General features: G+C 47.3%; 1 protein-coding gene across 5 annotated transcripts in view; it reads right to left on the reverse strand.

Annotated features, from left to right (window-relative positions):
- Positions 1–21,010, reverse strand: part of LOC144817695 (long-chain-fatty-acid--CoA ligase ACSBG2-like) — a 607,186-nt gene that overhangs the window by 39,727 nt on the left and 546,449 nt on the right. For all 5 annotated transcript variants that reach the window (XM_078674444.1, XM_078674446.1, XM_078674447.1 and 2 more), the window contains one exon: positions 19,002–19,235. In XM_078674444.1, the coding sequence (XP_078530570.1) occupies positions 19,002–19,235 (234 nt within the window). The remainder of the gene's footprint in view (positions 1–19,001; positions 19,236–21,010) is intronic.

Here is a 21,010-nt window from a genome sequence, read left to right on the forward strand (position 1 = left end):
GGTGAGTAGTAGCTATTTCTTTACTACTCTGTTTTCTCCTGCTCTGTGTGTTATTATCTTGCAAATTTTTGTTTTTTGCCAAGAGCAATAATGCTGCTGATTACATTGTAGGTAAATTATATTTCAAATTCTTCTCTCCTTCTCAGTAGCGCTGCTACTATGCTTATTTGTTTTTGATTTTGTGTTCATTTCATTGGCATGTGAAATTATGCATGAGTGTAGTTTAAAGAACTGCGTAATGATAGACACTAAGGGTCAGATTTTTAATTACCGGCGCATCCCTGCAAAGTAGCAGGGATGCGCCAGTAATTGTGCGCCAGGCCACCACCACCCATGGTGCGCCGTATTTACAATGCGGCGCACCATGTGCCCGAAACGTCACCAAAGCGTTACGCTTCTGTGCCGTAAAGGCGGCGCATTGCTGGAGTTGAGTCGCAACGATGGTGCAGCTCCAGCAATGCTCTGGGGTGCCCTATCTCGCCAATGCTGCGTCAAGCTGTACGTCTGCTTCAAGCAGGCGCAGGGTTTGAGTCACGCATCATTGTCCTCAAAGTGACTGATTGAAATCTTGTAGATGTCCCTCAGCCACTTTTAGGATGCGTTCCTGCGCAGGAACGCCCTCCCTTGCGCCGGAACGCCCCCTGATGGCGCAGGGCTTTACAACGTGATGCATCTCCCATATGCGTCACGTTGTTAATATATGCCGCACCATGGCGCCTCTTTTGTTCTGCCGCTGCGTCACAAAAGTCACGCAACAATGGAGCAAAAGAGCCGCAAGGGGCTTCTAAATCAGCCCCTACAGACTCAAGTCCAGTCCTTCCTTTGTACACATGGCGATAAGAAGAAATAGTGGTGGTGGATTGATAGTTTGAGTATTCACTGATCTGCAATCACGATGGACTTTGTCTGTCACTTCGCGTGCTGCGGACTGCTGCCTGCCAGTCCTAGGCGAACCTTTTTAGTAGTTTGTTTAGTGAGTTACATAAGAACTTTCCAAGTCGACGGTCCGCAAATCAAGCAATACTAATAACGTAGTAGACCACATGAGATCGGTCAATATATCCCGTGGAATAGTTGTCTATTTGCTATTTCGCCAAAATATTTTGTTATTGTTCTTTTGAAATGTTTGATTTGGTTGACAACAATCATCCATGTTTTCGGGTCTTTCTTTCTTTCATGTTGTACATCAGCTCCCCCCAGGGGCAAGAGGACAGAGGATTTCGCTCCCTGTAGACCACCGCAGCTAAGAAGCATTATTTATATATTTATCTACATTTACTTGTATTTCACCCTCGTGCGCTTTAATATAATTCGCATAGCGCTAGTGTCCCTTAACGCTCGTGCGCTTTAATATAATTTGCATAGCGCTAGTGTCCCTTAACGCGCTGCAACGCTCCTCTATTGCTGCTGCCTGCATTCATTGAACTGTGCCTGATATTCACAACCCGGATCGCTGTTGGCTTACTGCCATTTTGCGCAGATTGTTGTTGTTGTCCTGCATTCCCTCCCCGACTCTCCACCCCGCCTCCCGCCTCCCTGCTGCTCCTCCCTCCCACAGATCGTCAGGCTCCACTCTCCCAAGGGCTCTCTGTGACCGTCCTGAACCCTCAGAAGCGGTCGCTCCTCTCCACGCTGCTCCCTAACTACACGCCAGACGGATTTCGCTCCCTGTAGACCACCGCAGCTAAGAAGCATTATTTATATATTTATCTACATTTACTTGTATTTCACCCTCGTGCGCTTTAATATAATTCGCATAGCGCTAGTGTCCCTTAACGCTCGTGCGCTTTAATATAATTTGCATAGCGCTAGTGTCCCTTAACGCGCTGCAACGCTCCTCTATTGCTGCTGCCTGCATTCATTGAACTGTGCCTGATATTCACAACCCGGATCGCTGTTGGCTTACTGCCATTTTGCGCAGATTGTTGTTGTTGTCCTGCCTTCCCTCCCCGACTCTCCACCCCGCCTCCCGCCTCCCTGCTGCTCCTCCCTCCCACAGATCGTCAGGCTCCACTCTCCCAAGGGCTCTCTGTGACCGTCCTGAACCCTCAGAAGCGGTCGCTCCTCTCCACGCTGCTCCCTAACTACACGCCAGACGGATTTCGCTCCCTGTAGACCACCGCAGCTAAGAAGCATTATTTATATATTTATCTACATTTACTTGTATTTCACCCTCGTGCGCTTTAATATAATTCGCATAGCGCTAGTGTCCCTTAACGCTCGTGCGCTTTAATATAATTTGCATAGCGCTAGTGTCCCTTAACGCGCTGCAACGCTCCTCTATTGCTGCTGCCTGCATTCATTGAACTGTGCCTGATATTCACAACCCGGATCGCTGTTGGCTTACTGCCATTTTGCGCAGATTGTTGTTGTTGTCCTGCCTTCCCTCCCCGACTCTCCACCCCGCCTCCCGCCTCCCTGCTGCTCCTCCCTCCCACAGATCGTCAGGCTCCACTCTCCCAAGGGCTCTCTGTGACCGTCCTGAACCCTCAGAAGCGGTCGCTCCTCTCCACGCTGCTCCCTAACTACACGCCAGACGGATTTCGCTCCCTGTAGACCACCGCAGCTAAGAAGCATTATTTATATATTTATCTACATTTACTTGTATTTCACCCTCGTGCGCTTTAATATAATTCGCATAGCGCTAGTGTCCCTTAACGCTCGTGCGCTTTAATATAATTTGCATAGCGCTAGTGTCCCTTAACGCGCTGCAACGCTCCTCTATTGCTGCTGCCTGCATTCATTGAACTGTGCCTGATATTCACAACCCGGATCGCTGTTGGCTTACTGCCATTTTGCGCAGATTGTTGTTGTTGTCCTGCCTTCCCTCCCCGACTCTCCACCCCGCCTCCCGCCTCCCTGCTGCTCCTCCCTCGCCCCTCCCCTTCCACTATCCACATATGAAAGATGCATTCGCGCGCAGCGTTCACGCGCAGCGGTCGCGCCGAAGGTGCGCCAAAGGTAAGCCCGTCTGCGCCCGTCCGCGCCAGGACCGCGCCCAGCGCCCGTCCCCCTGCTCTATGCCGCTCCCAACCCCCCAGAGTAACTTATGATGTCGCTACTCTCCTCGCCCTCAACGCCGGACGCACTCCACTTTGCTGTGAAGCTACCCCAGGACGTACCCACGGCCCATTCTCCTGCCTCTCCTGTAAGTTCAACTGCGTCAGGACCCTCACCAAACACAATTCCTCCACGCACAGCTCCGAACCCAACGACTTGAAATGCATCCTACTGAACACCCGCTCGGTCCACAGACATGCAACCGAACTCTGGGACCTAATCGACACTGCGTCACCAGACATCGCCTTCCTTACTGAAACATGGATGAATGCATCTTCTGCCCCCGACATCGCCATAGCCTTACCGGACACTTACAAGATCATTCGAAAAGACCGCACCAATAAAAAAACTGGAGGAGGCATCGCCATCGTCCATAGAAACACCATCAAAATTACAACCAGCTCTGACATCAATCTTGCAACCGCCGAACACCTCCAGTTTCAGATCCACACCGACCCCAGGACCACACTTAGAGGAACCCTCATTTACAGGCCCCCAGGCACCCGATCTCAATTCAGCGACGACATCACTGACTTCGTCAGCCCGCACGCCCTCGCCTCCGAGAACTACATTCTTCTAGGAGACCTCAACTACCACCTTGACAACATTCTCGACAACAACACCACCACCCTTCTGGACAACCTGTCCAATCTCGGACTCAAACAACTTGTTGACACCCCCACTCACATAGCCGGACACACGCTCGACCCTATCTTCACCTCCAGCAAGCACATCTCCTTCGATCATACTACAGCCCTCCACTGGACGGATCATAGCTGTGTTCACTTCAGCTACAAAACAACCCTGACCCACAACCGTCTACAACCCATTCCCCGAAGAAAATGGAACAAAATCACCACCGAACAACTCCTCACATCACTCAGCCAAAACACTCCCACCCTGGCAACGGACCCAGACCTAGCGGCCACCAACCTCAGGCAATGGATTACCCACAGTGCGGACGAACTAGCACCCCTGAAAAAACACCAGTCGAAATCACCCAGCAAAAAAGCTCCCTGGTTCAATGATGACCTTAAAAAATCCAAGAAGACATGCCGCACCCTGGAGAAGAATTGGAGAAAAGAACCAACTCCAGACAACATGGCCTCCCTCAAGACAGCCACCCGCAAACACCACCAACTGATCCGATCCACCAAGAAATCAGCACTTAAGGACCGTCTCGACAACAATTCTCATAACAGCAAGGAACTCTTCAATATCGTCAAAGAATTCACCAACCCTCCCGCAGCATCCAACGACATCACTAACTCCCAAGACCTCTGCGATGCGCTATCCTCCTTCTTCTACAACAAAATTGCCGACATCCACAACAGCTTCAAGAATACTCCCAATGACCAACTCACCCCACCCACTTCAGATCCCACCCCTCCAACTAACTCCCTCAACTCCTGGAACCCAATCACCATTGAAGACACCATTCGCCTCATGAACTCAATCCACTCTGGCTCACCTTCTGACCCCTGCCCCCACTTCATCTTCAACAAAGCTGACTCCATCATCGCTCCCCAACTCCGCGATGTCATCAACTGCTCCTTCGACTCCGCCACCTTTCCAGAAATATGGAAACACGCCGAACTCAGCGCCCTTCTGAAAAAACCAACAGCAGACCCCTCAGATCTGAAAAACTACCGACCCATTTCCCTCCTCCCTTTCCCGGCCAAAGTCATCGAGAAAGCGGTCAATAGCCAACTAGCAGCCTTCCTTGAATCCAACAACTCCCTGGATCCCTCACAGAACGGCTTTCGAGCCAAACACAGCACCGAAACCGCCCTCATTGCGGCGACCGACGACATCCGAGCACTCCTGGACAACGGTGAAACAGTGGCCCTCATTCTACTCGACCTCTCCGCCGCCTTCGACACTGTCTGTCACAACACCCTCATACAACGCCTCAACAACATCGGCATACAAGGAAAAGCCTTGGACTGGATCATCTCATTCCTAGCCGGGAGAACACAGAGAGTCCGACTCCCCCCATTCTACTCCGAAGTCATCTGCGGCATACCTCAAGGCTCCTCACTCATTCCCACCCTCTTCAACGTCTACACGAGTCCCCTCGCCTCCATCGCACGTCAACACAACCTCAACATCATCTCCTACGCCGACGACACCCAGCTAATCCTTTCCCTCACCAAAGACCCCAACACCGCCAAAAACAACCTTCACGAAGGTATGAAAGAAGTAGCAGAATGGATGAAACAGAGCCGCTTAAAACTCAACTCAGACAAGACGGAGGTGCTCATCCTAGGATCCTCCCCCTCAGCTTGGGACGACTCCTGGTGGCCTTCCGCTTTGGGATCTGCGCCCACACCCACAGACCATGCACGTAACCTTGGCTTCATTCTAGACTCCTCCCTCTCAATGTCCAGACAAGTCAACGCCGTATCGTCCTCCTGCTTCAACGTCCTTCGCATTCCCAAAAAGATCTTCCGCTGGATCCCCCTAGAAACAAGAAAGACTGTCACCCATGCACTGGTCACGAGTCGACTGGACTATGGCAACACACTCTACGCCGGAATTACAACAAAATTGCAGAATAAACTCCAGCGCATCCAAAACGCATCAGCGAGACTCATATTAGACATCCCGCGCCAAGAGCACATCACCGGTCACTTAAAAAACCTCCACTGGCTTCCCGTCAACAAAAGAATTACTTTCCGCCTTCTTACCCACGCACACAAGGCCCTTTATAATCTAGGACCCGAATGCCTCAACACCCGACTGTCCTTCTACTATCCCACCCGCCAACTAAGATCATCCAATCAAGCCCTCGCCGCAGTCCCGCGCATCCGAAAAACCACCATGGGTGGCAGATCCTTCTCCTTCCTGGCTGCCAAGACCTGGAACTCACTCCCCACCCACCTCCGCCTCACTCAGAATCACATCTCCTTCAGAAAAGAACTGAAAACATGGCTATTCGATAAAAAGTAAACCCCTCCCTCCAGCGCCTTGAGACCCTCTGGGTGAGTAGTGCGCTTTATAAATACATGAACTTGAACTTGAACTAGAAGGCCAGGATCGGCCAGGCGAGGGCTCCTTTGCTGGCCCCAGTAAGTTTTCATTTTAATATAGAGTACCTATTTTTTCCTAGCGTTCCTCATTCGATTTTTTCTAAATCGTCTTTGATCTTCTTGTAGACTGTATCTAAATTCTTATCCTGCCTCGACTATGACTCCCTGTGGTATTACTAGATTATTCTTACTAGTCTGTCTATGTAGCTAACTAAGATTGCACATTTGGCAATTCCATTGGACTCCCATTCTAGTCAGCAATAGCTCTATGCACTGCGCCTTCCCTGGAAAAAGGAACATTTTTACTTTAGATTAGACAGTCACAAATTATTACATTGTTTTCAGTTTTTTTTTTCACATTTCTTTATTCCTAGACCAAATATTATATAGTAGTGAGTGGTGTATTCTAACAATCTTAAATGTACTTTGTAGGTGGAACATCTGGTGACGGGGCCAGCGCGGAGGTGGTGGTGGTGGTGGATGATGAGGAGGACAACACTTCTGGGGAGGAGGCGGTGCAAGTGCCGGACAACACCAATGTGCCTGTGAGAGTTCACACGGTGGTGGCGGGCAGAGGTAAGCTATATATTCCTTACTTATTGAGATTGAAGACTGCAGAGTGTGCTTTCTGCACGGATGTATTATAAATCAACCAGGTAGTAGCCTCCTCTAAATGTACTTCGACTTAGCTGTGAAGTTTTTGGCGAGAAGAATGCCAATCAGATCTGAGATGAACTTGATGGATGGGATGAACGAAAAGCGAAAGAAGGGTGTAAGTAAGTGTGGAAGGACGAGAAATTTAATGATGACTGGCAAAGAAGAATGATATGTGTTTGCTTGGTCCCCGAGGTGGCTAAGAAGGAAAGAATATGGTATGGTGCATGGCTGGGTGAATGATGAAGCAAGAATGGGTGGAAGGAGAACAGCCTTGGTGGGTGAAACAGAAACTGTATGTGTGCATATACTTTGAATGGATGGATGCCTGGATCATGGTACTATCTGACTGTTAGATAGCATATGTGTATCTAGAGAGAGTAGACGGTCACTGGATGAACTAAGTGTTACTTTGAAGAGCATGTAACACCGCACCCGCACGTCCGTTCCAGTGTAGGAAAGGCAAGGAAAAGAAGTTGTAATTTTGCCCAAATACTACCATGAATAGTAGCAGTAGTTTGTATTGCAACTGCAAGCACAGCATATATCCGGTTATTACGGTGGACCCTCCCTACCTCTCTTAATAATTTTAGTTTAGTAGTAGTACGTCATTCATGTGTGGGTGTATCACTGTTCACTCAATAAAAAGCAAAGCAACTAAAGTCATCCCATATGTAATCAAATACATCCCATGTGAAGTGATAGATAATCAGATTATTTAGTTTCTTCTTTTTCCTTCTCTAGTACTCATTTGCACTGTAGGGTGAAAGTTAAATTAATTAAGCAGTAGCCCTTTTAACAGAGTATTCTCAGTGCCACCTGTAATGGAATAATATGAGCTTCACCACCTGCATGTACTGTACCGGTACAGTAACGCAAGTCTGTCTCACTCATCATGGTGTGCGTCTGTTTTTCTCGGGTGCAAGTTCACTGCGCTGGCATTATGCCGGCTTGCAGAAGATAACGTACTTATTTTCCTAAACAAGAGAGAAGAAGAAGAATAAAACTGGTGTACTGTAATAGTCGACTGTAATGGAAGTCCATAGTGCTCGTAGAATTTGTTCCTTAAACTCACACTAATGTTAGAGCAAGGATGAAGAAGTGGGAGGTTAGATAGATACTGGCCTCAATAGTTATGTACTGTGCTTTCAAGTTGTTAGTTGTACTGTGACACAACTTTCTGCTCAATCATTTTGTGTTAATCTTAAGAGCATTGGTTACAGACTATGTATTTCTTTCTTTATATAGTTGCTCCTTCCAGATCCAAAAAACCATCAAGGAAGGAGCAGGCTCGAATGGCCCGGCAACTGAGGCTGGATGCTACTGTCGCAGAATATCGGCGGCTGCTGGCCCTGGAGGAGGAGGACACGCAGTCTACTACTACATCTACTGCGACAGCTGCATCCTCCTCCGGGCCCACACGGGCTGCCAGCCAGCGCAGTGCTCCAGCGGTACGGAGCCGGGCTACCAAAGCCAACCGCCACCGCCGAGCAGCATAGACATCAGCTGCCCCCCACAGGAGTTGCAAGGCACGCCAGCGCCGCTTATGCCTCAGAGTGTCCTACCTGGAGCAGGAGGTCTTAACTTATAAGAACTTGGTGGAGGGCCTCCGCTCCGACCATGCCACCCTCCGCAAGGAGTATGATGCCCTGGCCGCTACAGTGAACAGCATCCTGCCGTAGTGTCCCTTGCCCCTTTTTTAGAGACTTTTGGGGGGTGGGATTTGGGAGTTGGGTTCTTTTTGGGACTTTTGAAGGACAATCGTTGGGGTAAGGGAGGGTCTTGCGGGAGATTATTTTGTTAGGGCTATACAAATATACTTTTTGAAACTTTATCTGAGCATACCTGTTTTTTACTGCTTTTGAGTCTGGTGGGTGGGGGTTTAACAGTAAGTTTGTTTTCCTGAAACTTAAGTCTGTGTCATTTTCTTCCTTTAAGTGTAAATGGCTAAATGTTTTCAACACTAAGTGCCTCTCACAGAGTAAGTGATCCCCCCTTTCCCACCATGGATTTTCTTCAAATCACTTGCAACCAAAATTACACATTCCCACGAGTGCTCTAAGACCCCAGAACTCAGTTGCAAAAATCAAGAACACCCCGAAACACATGCAATCCTGCTGCTAGGGCTAACCCTAACGAACCCTAAGTTACAAAAAGTGCCAAAAGGCTTTCCTGCACGGATGTTGTCCAAACCAGTTTTATCCGGTATTAGACCTTCCCAGCAATGGCCCCAGAGCCGTCAACCCAGGCGAAAACAAGTAGAAGACCCCCAAACAGCCAAAAAGCAAAAGTACAAAAATTGGGACTTAGTCACTTTCCTGAAAATTTCCAAAATCACTCAGCGCGCGCTCTGCAGCTAGGCCCTAACTCCCCTCTGCCTCCATGGATTCCCTTCAAACCTCTTGCAATGAAAAGTATCCATACCCAGCAGTGCTCCCAGACCCCGAAACCCACTCACAAACACCAGGAAGCCCCCCAAACAGGCCCCCAAAAACGCTACATTGAGCGAAAAGTCAGAAAATGCAAAAACTTTTTCCTCATGGATGTTGTCCAAACCAGTTTTATCCGGCATTAGACCTTCCCAGCAATGGCCCCAGAGCCGTCAACCAAGGCGAAAACAAGTAGAAGACCCCCAAACAGCCAAAAAGCAAAAGTACAAAAATTGGGACTTAGTCACTTTCCTGAAAATTTCCAAAATCACTCAGCGCGCGCTCTGCAGCTAGGCCCTAACTCCCCTCTGCCTCCATGGATTCCCTTCAAACCTCTTGCAATGAAAAGTATCCATACCCAGCAGTGCTCCCAGACCCCGAAACCCACCTACAAACACCAAGAAGCCCCCCAAACAGGCCCCCGAAAACGCTACATTGAGCGAAAAGTCAGAAAATGCAAAAAACTTTTTCCTCATGGATGTTGTCCAAACCAGGTTTATCCGGTATTAGACCTTCCCAGCAATGGCCCCAGAGCCGTCAACCCAGGCGAAAACAAGTAGAAGACCCCCAAACAGCCAAAAAGCAAAAGTACAAAAATTGGGACTTAGTCACTTTCCTGAAAATTTCCTAAATCACTCAGCGCGCGCTCTGCAGCTAGGCCCTAACTCCCCTCTGCCTCCATGGATTCCCTTCAAACCTCTTGCAATGAAAAGTATCCATACCCAGCAATGCTCCCAGACCCCGAAACCTACCCACAAACACCAGGAAGCCCCCCAAACAGGCCCCCGAAAACGCTACATTGAGCGAAAAGTCAGAAAATGCAAAAACTTTTTCCTCATGGATATTGTCCAAACTAGTTTTATCCGGTATTAGACCTTCCCAGCAATGGCCCCAGAGCCGTCAACCCAGGCGAAAACAAGTAGAAGACCCCCAAACAGCCAAAAAGCAAAAGTACAGGTGATTAAAGTTGTAATTATATTAACTGTGCAAAACAAAGAAAGACAGAAACACAGGAATAAAAGTGAATAAGTACGAAAAAGAACATTTTGGATTCATTGGCTCATTTTCAGGGCTCGGTGTCAAGGAAGAAAAGTTTGTCCTCATACTCTGCGAATTCAGGCAGGAGTAGGTCAGTGTCACCTAACACAGAAGAAATTCCCTCATCTACGTTGCTGTCCTCCTCGTCTTCTTCCGTCGTGCGATCTAGTACTTTGAAATCTGGTGGTATGAGGTGCTCATTCATCTTGATCATTGTTAACCTCTCCACATTTTTGGGCGAGAGGCGGGTCCGTTTGCAAGTTACAATGCCACCAGCAGCACTGAAAACACGTTCAGAAGACACGCTTGCGAGTGGGCAAGACAAGTAATGTATAGCCAGGTTGGTGATCTCTGGCCACAATTCTTTTTTCCCATGCCAATACGCCAATGGGTCAGCATTAACATAGACCTCTGTTGAGTCATTCAGATAGTCCTGCACCATCGACTCAAAGTTCTCCATGGTTCCTCCACTTTGCTTAAGTTTTGCTCGGACCTTTTGAGAACCAAACCCAAGCTCAGCTAGCCAATCCTCTTCACTATCATCACCCGATATTTCTGTTGTGTCTGGTGCAGATGATGCGGTTGCCGGTGTCTTTAACGGCTGAGAGGTCACTTCTGCCACAGCCACAGGTGCAGAAGTGGAGTCTTTTGACTGGGGATGGCCTGCTGTTGCTGATGTACTGCCTTTTCCTTCAATTTGCTTCCGTTCTCTTTCAAACCTCATGGCTGACAAGGCTAGCCAATGTTTGTACTTTGTAACATCTTCATCACTAAAAGGAAATAATGCACTGCCTGCCAGCGCCTTTTTGTAGCGTGGATGCAGAATAGTAGCACAAATGTAATGCTGTTCTGAGTGGATCTTTTGAAGACGTTCATCGCCAAGTAGGCGCTCTAATAATTTCTCCGCCAAAACAAAAGCTTCTTGCTTTTCTTCATCTTTTTGAAACTTAGAAGACGCCGCCTTCAGTTTGTGCTCCAGCATGCGCAACAATGGGATAGCTTTTCCCAAATTACAGTCCTCCCTGCTGACTGCACGCGTGAAGACCTCAAAAGGACGAAGCATGTCTGTCAGGCTTTTAACTAGCTCCCATTCCACCGCATGTAACCTCAGATCCTTCACAGCTGTAAACAGTGTTAAGAAATACTGATTGAGTACCGTAAACTGCTCATACAGACGCTCAAGCATGTAGAAGGTTGAGTTCCAACGTGTTGGCACCTCCTGGATGAGTGCTTTCACAGGCATTCGACGTTCATGTAGCAGGCGCCTCAGATGCTTCCGGGCCTTAAAAGAATGGCTGAAATGGTTGCACATTTTTCGGCAGGTGACCACTAACTCGCATGCTGGACTGTCTTTATCCAAGAATTTTTTAACAACCAGGTTTATACAGTGCGCCAAACACGACACTCTGAAATAGTCACCCAGATCCATGGCCTTAACTACATTGGCGCCATTATCCGTGGAAACATAACCAATGTCGCGTTTTTTGGGGGACAGCCAGTGAAAGACCTTTGTGTTAAACTCATTTAAAATGTTTTGTGCTGTATGACGTTGCTCCAAGCCAAACATGTCTAGTGTTGCATGTTTCCGAGCAGCTTTAAAAACTTGGTCCAGGTCAACACCTGCGTTTAGCTTTGCTTTAACCCCTGAAAAAGAGACCCAGTGTGCAGTGATGCACATGTAATCAGTGCCTGCGCCACTGGTCCACATGTCTGTTGTCAGATGTATAGTGTGAACAGCACTCTTCTGCAAAGCTGCCCCAATCACCTCCAGCACATCTTCATGTAGTGCTGGAACCGCAACTCGGGCAAAATAGAACCGGCTAGGAACCTTCCATTTAGGGCAGAGCGCTGCCACTAATTCTAGAAAACCAACCCCTTCTACAAAAGAAAAAGGGAGAAGATCCAGCGCTAGCATTTTAGCCAGCTTAGTGTTATACAGACGCGCCGTTGGGTGGTTGCGTTCATATGGCTCGTCTGAAAACAACATTGTTTTAATGTTGCCCTGGACCATTTTACGGGATGATGATGATGACTTCTTCGACCCAGTTACTCTCGCTGATGAACTTTTTCGCATTGGTGTCTCACTCTGTCCCACACTCTTAGTGTGGCTCACAGGGGGTGTGCTGACAGGGGTACAGGGTGTAAGTGAAGTGTGTGACGCTTCTTCCTCCTCGTCATCATCAGATGGAACAACAACGTTTTCTCGACTTGCAATTCGGGCTTCCTTGATCTCCTTTAGGTGCGCAAACCATTGGACAGTGTGCTGTCTGTCAAGATGACCTCTCTGGCCTCCAGTCCCATAGTTGGTACCAAGCTTACCACGACTAACTGCAAGCTTACAAATGCTACAAATGGCTAGGTTTTCCCTTTTTGGGCAAACACTAAAGAAGTCCCAAACTGCGGACTTGAAATGTCTGTGGGTGCCGGAGGAGGCGATACTGGTGGTGGTCATGCTGCTAATGCCAGATGAAGTGGAGGATGTGTATTGCTGAACTTTACTACGTTGTGCACTTTCACCACCACTAATTGAGGTCGAGGTGGATGGAGGTCCCTTCTGGCGAGTAAGAAATATGGAAGCGGTAGGTTGTGGTGTACTAGTTAACTTCAATGATTGTGGTGTTCCCATTGTCTCCTCGTCGACTTCATCATCACGCTCAGCAGCTTGTCGGGCTAGGGTCAAAATGTCTGTTTGCTGCATGCCCGCTGGGGCTTCAGTGACGCTAGTGATGACTGCGTCATCGTTGTGAGAGTCTTCAGCAGCAGGAGTATACGCCACTTCTTGTTGAGCGTCATCACACTCCATAACTATGAGAGTTTCGACGATCTTCCTTTCACGCTTAGCTACCTTTGTCAGATCATGGTGTGCCTCAGGCTCACTCTCAGACGGCAGTGGTGCTGGTTCCCAAGTAAGATCCATATCATCAGAAGGAGGTGGGCTTGAAGAAGATGTAGACACCACCACCCTTGATCTTTTCCTTGCTCGGGATGTGGAAGACAATGAATGATCATCAGGAGGAGTGGCTTCCTCGAATGATACCTCGGCTTGATTGTCGATTTCCAGATGTGCCCCTACTTCTGGAGGAACAACTATTGTGGGCACTTGTTGTGCCCCTCCATGCACCTCTGCTTGCTCCTCTCCTTGCGCTGCCTCTCCTTCCACATGTACTTGGGCTTGTACTTGCACATGTGGTTGTTGTTGCAGCTGTGGTTGTTCAACACTCGTCAGATGAGTTACAACAACCTGTGTTGATTGAGGGACATTGCTGCTACTTTCTTGCGATGAGCCAACATCACTGGTCGATGGTGATTGAACAAGTAGACTGGCTGCCTCTGCAGCACACAAGGGCTTGGACTTAAGTTGGCGTGGGGGTGGTGGCACTGAGCCCAATGGAGCGGGGGTGCTGCTCCCAGCTTGGTCCCCAGCAGATCCCGCTGCTGCTGCAGGCGTACTTTTTTTTTTATTCCCAAAAAATGTGGCGGGCGGCAGACCAGTCTGCTTGGTAACTTGCTTCTTCTGCTCCTTTCTGGCATCTTTCTTGGTAGAGGAGCTACGGGGAACTTTTTTTGGTGCCATCTTCTTCAGATGTCACTCTGAACAGCAGGCCGCAGTTGCACAAGTTGCAGAGTTGTCTGTGGCCACACGTGACGTTGTGCTGCACACACCACAGCAGGACTTCTTCCTGGCACTGGTGGTTCTCTTGTGCACCTAAAAGCAATGGAAGACAGAGGAACATCAGTTATACACCCCAAAAAGTCGAAATAACACACAAAAATCAACACAATCCCAGGCCATCCATGCCCTCAATGATGTTTCAATTCAAGAAGACACCCCACAGAAAGACTAGGCCCATGCACCACTCACTACCCCTGGGCATAATGGATGAAAGCTAGGCAAAATGGGTGCAGGCCTCAGATACTGACTGTCTTCAAAATGGCCCCTTGAACCCCAAGCACATGTTGCCTGTACCAGCACTCAAGATGGCCACCACCACCCACATGGCCAGTCCACATCAACAGTACACCCCAAAAAAACGAAGAACACACAAAAATCACCACAATCCAATGCCATCCAGGATGTTTACATTAAAGAGAGTGAGACCCCACAGGCAGACTCAGTCCATGCACCACTCACTACCCCTGGGCAAAAGGCCCCACCAGCAGCCCCACAAAAACGACAAAAACCACAAAATTCAGCACAATCCCAGCCCATCCATGGCCTCGATGATGTTTAAATTCAAGAAGACACCCCACAGAAAGACTAGGCCCATGCACCACTCACTAACCCTGGGCAAAAGGCCCACCAGCAGCCCCAAAAAAACGACAAAAAACACAAAATTCAGCACAATCCCAGCCCATCCATGGCCTCAATGATGTTTAAATTCAAGAAGACACCCCACAGAAAGACTAGGCCCATGCACCACTCACTACCCCGGGCATAATGGATGAAAGCTAGGCAAAATGGGTGCAAGCCTCAGACACTGCCTGTCTTCAAAATGGCCCCTTGAACCCCAAGCACATGTTGCCTGTACCAGCACTCAAGATGGCCACCACCACCCACATGGCCAGTCCACATCAACAGTACACCCCAAAAAAACGAAAAACACACAAAAATCACCACAATCCAATGCCATCCAGGATGTTTACATTAAAGAGAGTGAGACCCCACAGGCAGACTCAGTCCATGCACCACTCACTACCCCTGGGCAAAAGGGCCCACCAGCAGCCCCAAAAAAACGACAAAAACCACAAAATTCAGCACAATCCCAGCCCATCCATGGCCTCAATGATGTTTAAATTCAAGAAGACACCCCACAGAAAGACTAGGCCCATGCACCACTCACTACCCCTGGGCATAATGGATGAAAGCTAGGCACAATGGGTGCAGGCCTCAGACACTGCATGTCTTCAAAATGGCCCCTTGAGCCCCAAGCACATGTTGCCTGTACCAGCACTCAAGATGGCCACCACCACCCACATGGCCAGTCCACATCAACAGTACACCCCAAAAAAACGAAAACACACAAAAATCACCACAATCCAATGCCATCCAGGATGTTTACATTAAAGAGAGTGAGACCCCACAGGCAGACTCAGTCCATGCACCACTCACTACCCCTGGGCAAAAGGCCCCACCAGCAGCCCCAAAAAAACGACAAAAACCACAAAATTCAGCACAATCCCAGCCCATTCATGGCCTCAATGATGTTTAAATTCAACAAAACAGTTGTATCATGCACCCATAACTAACCCTGGCCCTACTGGATACTGTGGCTACCCACAATATATTTTATTTAATGTTCTGAAAAAGTTCAAAAATTGTAGTTGCAGCAACTGTAATGCCCCAAACAAACTTACTTGTGAAAGTTGATTTCTAATCCAAAAGTGATCCAAAGAAAGTCAAAAAGGCCTCAAATCCAAATATCCAGCAGCATCCACAAAAAGTAATCCTTCCAGGTCAAGGTCCAAATGAAAGTGACCAGCACATGAAGAAAGCACTGGGAGGAGCCTGCTGGACAGGAACAGGAAGTTGGGGACTGTGGGATACTTCCTTCCTCCCTCCCCCCCCCCAAAATGGATTCCTTGCAAAAAAAAGTGCAGGCAAATGTCAACCTGAGGAGTTATTCTGATAAAAATCATCATTCCCAGAAGGTTTATGCTGCTTGCTGGTGGATTTATTGTGCAGAATTGCAAATTTTTCAATTTCGCGAGTGCGAAATTGCTGCTGCCCGCCGCATCTACGTGTTCGCAATTGCGAACTCTTGCGATGTGTGCTGTGCAAGGTGGCAAGTCGCCAAACTCCCGCGGGATCCCGCAGCAAGATCCAAAATGGCGCAGCACGCAAAAGAACCCGCTCCACTGTAACCAGGTGTAGAAGCATAGCCAGGTGGCATTCGACCGCCTGGCTGGGACCCGATGATGAAGCATGACACCAACCAGGTTGGTATGTGAGGGTTTTATTAACAAACCTTAGAGGTGCTATCACTTCACATTTGTCAGACAATATTTGTTCCTGGCCATCTCTTTCTGTTTTTCAATTGATCAATCAATGTCACCTCACGTGCGATAACTATGCAAATGACACACAAATACTCCTTCAACTGGAATGCCCCAAAGACATTGAAAAGTTGCATTTTTTCAGCTGTTTCAGAGACCTGGATCAATGGATGACGTGGAGCCATCTCAAATTCAATGCTTCCTAAATGGAAATACTCAAGATGACCCGCTCACTGCCAGGCCTGATGATCTGGGAACACCGTCTAAAGTATCATCAATGGAAGTAAGAAACCTCAGCATAACCATAGATTCCAAGCTATCAATGAATGCCCAAGTTGACAAACGAGCAAGATCACGCTTTGTTAGTATAAAAACTCTGCGCCAAATCTTCCCTCAATTGGGATTTCCACACAAGGTCCAAGCTACCATCTCTCCTGTTCTGTCCAAACTCCATTACACCAATAGCCTCTACCAAGGATCACCTTTAACGGCTATGAAAATACTACAACGGACTCAGAATTTGGCTGCCAGACTACTCCTACATGTAAAGTTGTAAGACCACATCTCCCCTGCCTTGAAAGCCCTGCATAGGTTACCGGTTGCCAGAAGATCCACCTTCAAGTTGCTTTGCATCACCCACAAAGCGATACATGGAATGATACCACTCTTCAACAGGAATAAATTCATCAAACACATTAAACAAAGGAACCTCTACTCTAGATTGGCATCTCGCCTAAAAATCCCAAGATACAAGAAAAAAACTATGAGTGGCACATCCTTCTCTGTTCAAGCAACTAAACTATGGACCTCTTTAGCCCCCCAACATAAGATCCACGGATAACCACCATATCTTCAGACAACTACTCAAGAATTTACTCTTCTTCACATGACCATCATACGCAAACAGAAAAGTACAGCATATAACTTTGTATATAAGCAGTTATTTGCACTACAGATATGTAGCTATATAGGTGTAGTGCTGTGTATAAAAATTCAGATTCATCTTAAACCTCATTCTACTACTCTTTCCAAAGCACTACCCTATTTCTCACCCTATACCTCCATTAATATAATCTCTACCTCCATGTTCTCATTCATCCCAAACCCCATACCACTACTATGATCCCCAAAATAACCCTTTCTAGACTCTTCCCTACTCTTCCCCTTTTTGCCTCATCTCATATTTCTTTACTATTCAGATATCCCAAACAAGCCTTTCTAAACACTTCCCTCTGACTCATACCCCTCCACCTCCCTTTTACTCATCACAAGCTTCCTCCTACTGCTGTGAACTCCCCCAAAAGAATTCTAAACCCTTCCCTCTTCTACCCCTCCACTATCCTTTTCAATCCAAATAACATGTCCACCAGTCAAATTAATTTCATATTTCACTATACAAATTCAACACTAATCCTTTACGGGTAGCATGCTACTCGCCGAAAAAGCATTTTAACACCTTATCAGGTGTAGCAGGCACTATATAAATGCAAACCTTTTTCCCCTCTTCTATCCCTCCACTATCCTTCTCAATCCAAATAACTGACTAACCTATCCACCACTCAAATTAATTTCATTTTTCAGCATACTAATTCACCACTAATCCATTGTGGGTACCAGAGTAGCCTGCTACACGCTGAAAAAGCGATTAGACTCCTCATCACGGGTAGCAAGCCCTATGGAAATTCAATTACAATACAATAAACACCTTGCACAGAGGGTTCCATGAAGATAACCCACAAACACAGTTCTGAAGTCATTGGTAAAGGGGGCACAAGTGAGAATACGGACAGGTAGTGAGGCGCTAAAGAAAGGAGCAAGAAATACTCAGCCATAATTGAGGCAGATGAAGGGTTCAAGTCGTATTCATTATTTGCCCCCACCTTTTGGGCCAGTGCATCAGAAGACTTTAAGATCTAACCGGCTTACGTGGATGTGACACTTCAAAGTATTCTGTTTCTGCTGGTTTCTTATCTACCTATCCAGGGTTAAAATAAGGTGTAATGGAAGTAGACTGTTCTGCAGTGAGTCAAGCATGGAAGGTGGAATAGAAGTGGAATGCTCTGCAGTGAGTAAAGCAAGGAAGATGGAATGCAAGTGGAATGCTCTGCAGTGAGTAAAGCAAGGACGGTGTAATGGAAGTGGAATGCTCTGCAGTGAGTAAAGCAAGGACGGTGTAATGGAAGTGGAATGCTCTGCAGTGAGTAAAGTAAGGAAGGTGGAATAGAAGTGGAATGCTCTGCAGTGAGTAAAGTAAGGAAGGTGGAATAGAAGTGGAATGCTCTGCAGTGAGTAAAGCAAGGAAGATGGAATGGAAGTGGAATGCTTTGCAGTGAGTAAAGCAAGGAAGGTGGAATGGAAGTGGAATGCTCTGCAGTGTGTAAACCATGTAAGGTGAAATGCTGCAATGGTGTCCAGACTTAATGGGAATGGTCTTAAGGTAATTTCATTGATTGTGCATGAAAGCATGCTCCTCAGCAGGAGACCCTATGTGTTTCCCTCCAGGCAGATGGTTACATTATCTGCACATAAAAGTGCCCCTAAAAGCAATTCTTATGGCCTTATTTTTTGATCATGGACAACCCTAATTCTGCTCTGCAGATTAACAAATAATAGAGCAAATGTCCCTGTTTGAGAAGTTGCTACTCCAATAAGCACAGAGAGATAATAGGGAACTGTAAAAGTTTCACTGTATTCCATTATGTAGCTGACCTCATATTAATGACAGTGCTGTAGAAACAGACCTAAGTGCATCAGGCAGAGGTGAAGCAAGTCTGTGGAAGAGGAGTGCACTGACCTTGTGATTCTGAATGTATCTGGTTGTGATGTCGTATGCGGCCCTGAGCATTCACTCATCCCGTACACCTCCATCAGTGGGATGTTGTGGCTCAAGAAGAAATCCATTGTGTCGTTGGTGATCGGAGCAGCTCCTGTCATGCATAAGGTACAGCGGTCAAGTCCCAGGGCTGTTTTGACCCTCTGAAAGAATAACATATTGGCCAGCGAGAAGCCCCAGGGCATGGCGCTAATTCTGTAACAGAGAAGAGAGAATCAGTGATTGCGCCACTGCTCAAGTGATCTGCTCATATATTAAACATCTTCTAGAATCTGTTAAAGTCAATGCTAGCCACTGTGTTATGCTCTGAATCCTGAGTTTGTGCTTTTCCAGACCAAGCACTCTTTAAACATTTTATATACACACTGATTTACATGTATGATTCAATGTCTCTCTATGTGTGTGATGTAAAGTGCTCTGACATCCTACAATGGTAGGAGAGATGCTACAAAACAAATGAAATACATGTGACAGAGGGGCTATTACTTCAACATAAAATACTACGGGCCAGATGTAGGATCTGTTTTTATATGCGCGAACGGGTTCGCGAACCCGTTTGCGCATGCAAAAACCTAATGGGCCAAGTACATAGCCTATTTCGCGAGTCGCAATTTGTTTGCGACTCTCTAAATAGGTTTTGCAATTTGCTATTTGGAAGGGGCATTCCCTTCCAAATAGCGAGTCTCAAAACCATGTACAAATGTTTTGCGGTCGCAAAACAGTCACAATTACGACCTACTTCAAGTAGATGGTAATGCATTCGCAAATGGGAAGAGGTCCCAAGGTGACCCCTTCCCCTTTTCAAATGCATGCAAAATAATTTTTTAAGGACAGGCAGTGGTCCCAGGGACCTCTGCCTGCCCTTAGAAAATGAAACGAAAATGTTTCATTTTTTTTTAAATGCATGGTAAACAGGCTGCATTTTTTTTTTTAAAACTGCTTTATTTAAAAGCAGTCCCAGACATGGTGGTCTGCTGAGCCCAGCAGGCCACCATCGCTGGGAGGGCTGGTATTCCCAATGGGCTCGCAAATTGCGAGAGGCTCATTAATATTAATGAACCTCGGAATTTGCGACCCCATTGGGAATCCCAAACAGTGTTAAACACACTGTTGTACATTTCATTTAGCGACTCGCAATTTGCCACTCGCAATGTGTCGCCAATTGCGAGGCGCTAAATGAAATGGTCGTACATCTGGCCCCAAAATCCTTAGTACTTTGAGTATTTGTTTTGTGTGCACACGTGTGTATTTTCTTTCGAATTACTGTTTTAATATTTGAAATTTAACTCATACAAATTGCTCGGGGGTCCCCGGCTTCCATTGGTGACTCAATGGGGGTCCTTAGGAGTCAAAAGTTTGGGAAGCACTGTTCTAGATCATTTGACCCCCGAGGAGGGAATCACAGAAATGGTATATCAGAAATCAATCCATGATCGCAACTTGGTGAGGACTTACCTTCAAATGCAGCTAAAAGACCAGTAATCAGGTAAATAATCAACTGCTTGAGGACCAGATGCTGAGGTATCTTGCCTCACATGCTAGGGCTGGGGCATGTGACGGAAGAAAAGGTGAGGTAGAAAGTGTGGTCACAAAGGCAGATGAAGTGGAAAGATGAGAGCATTGGAAGCAGTTCAAGGAGCAAAGCTGGTACAAATACAATCTGGGCTGGGAGTGGAGCAGCATGGAGAGAAAAAGCCACACCCAGGTCACATCTCCTTGCCTGCCTTCAGTTTAGATATCTACCTCTGCTGACAGTCACTGCAGTGTCCACTAGGAACGTGACGTCATGACCAAGTATCCAGGAAAATCATCTCCGTCGTTTCATGGCACCCGTCACGTCTGCGTCATTTTATGGCACCCCTCACGTCTGTTGTTTCATGGTGCCCATCACGTCTCTGTTGTTTCATGGCAACCGTCACGTCTCCTTCGTTTCATGGCACCCGTCACGTCTGTCGTTTCAGGGCACACAT

Source organism: Lissotriton helveticus, chromosome 2_1 (genome assembly GCF_964261635.1).
Source record: "Lissotriton helveticus chromosome 2_1, aLisHel1.1, whole genome shotgun sequence".
NCBI lineage: Eukaryota > Metazoa > Chordata > Amphibia > Caudata > Salamandridae > Lissotriton > Lissotriton helveticus.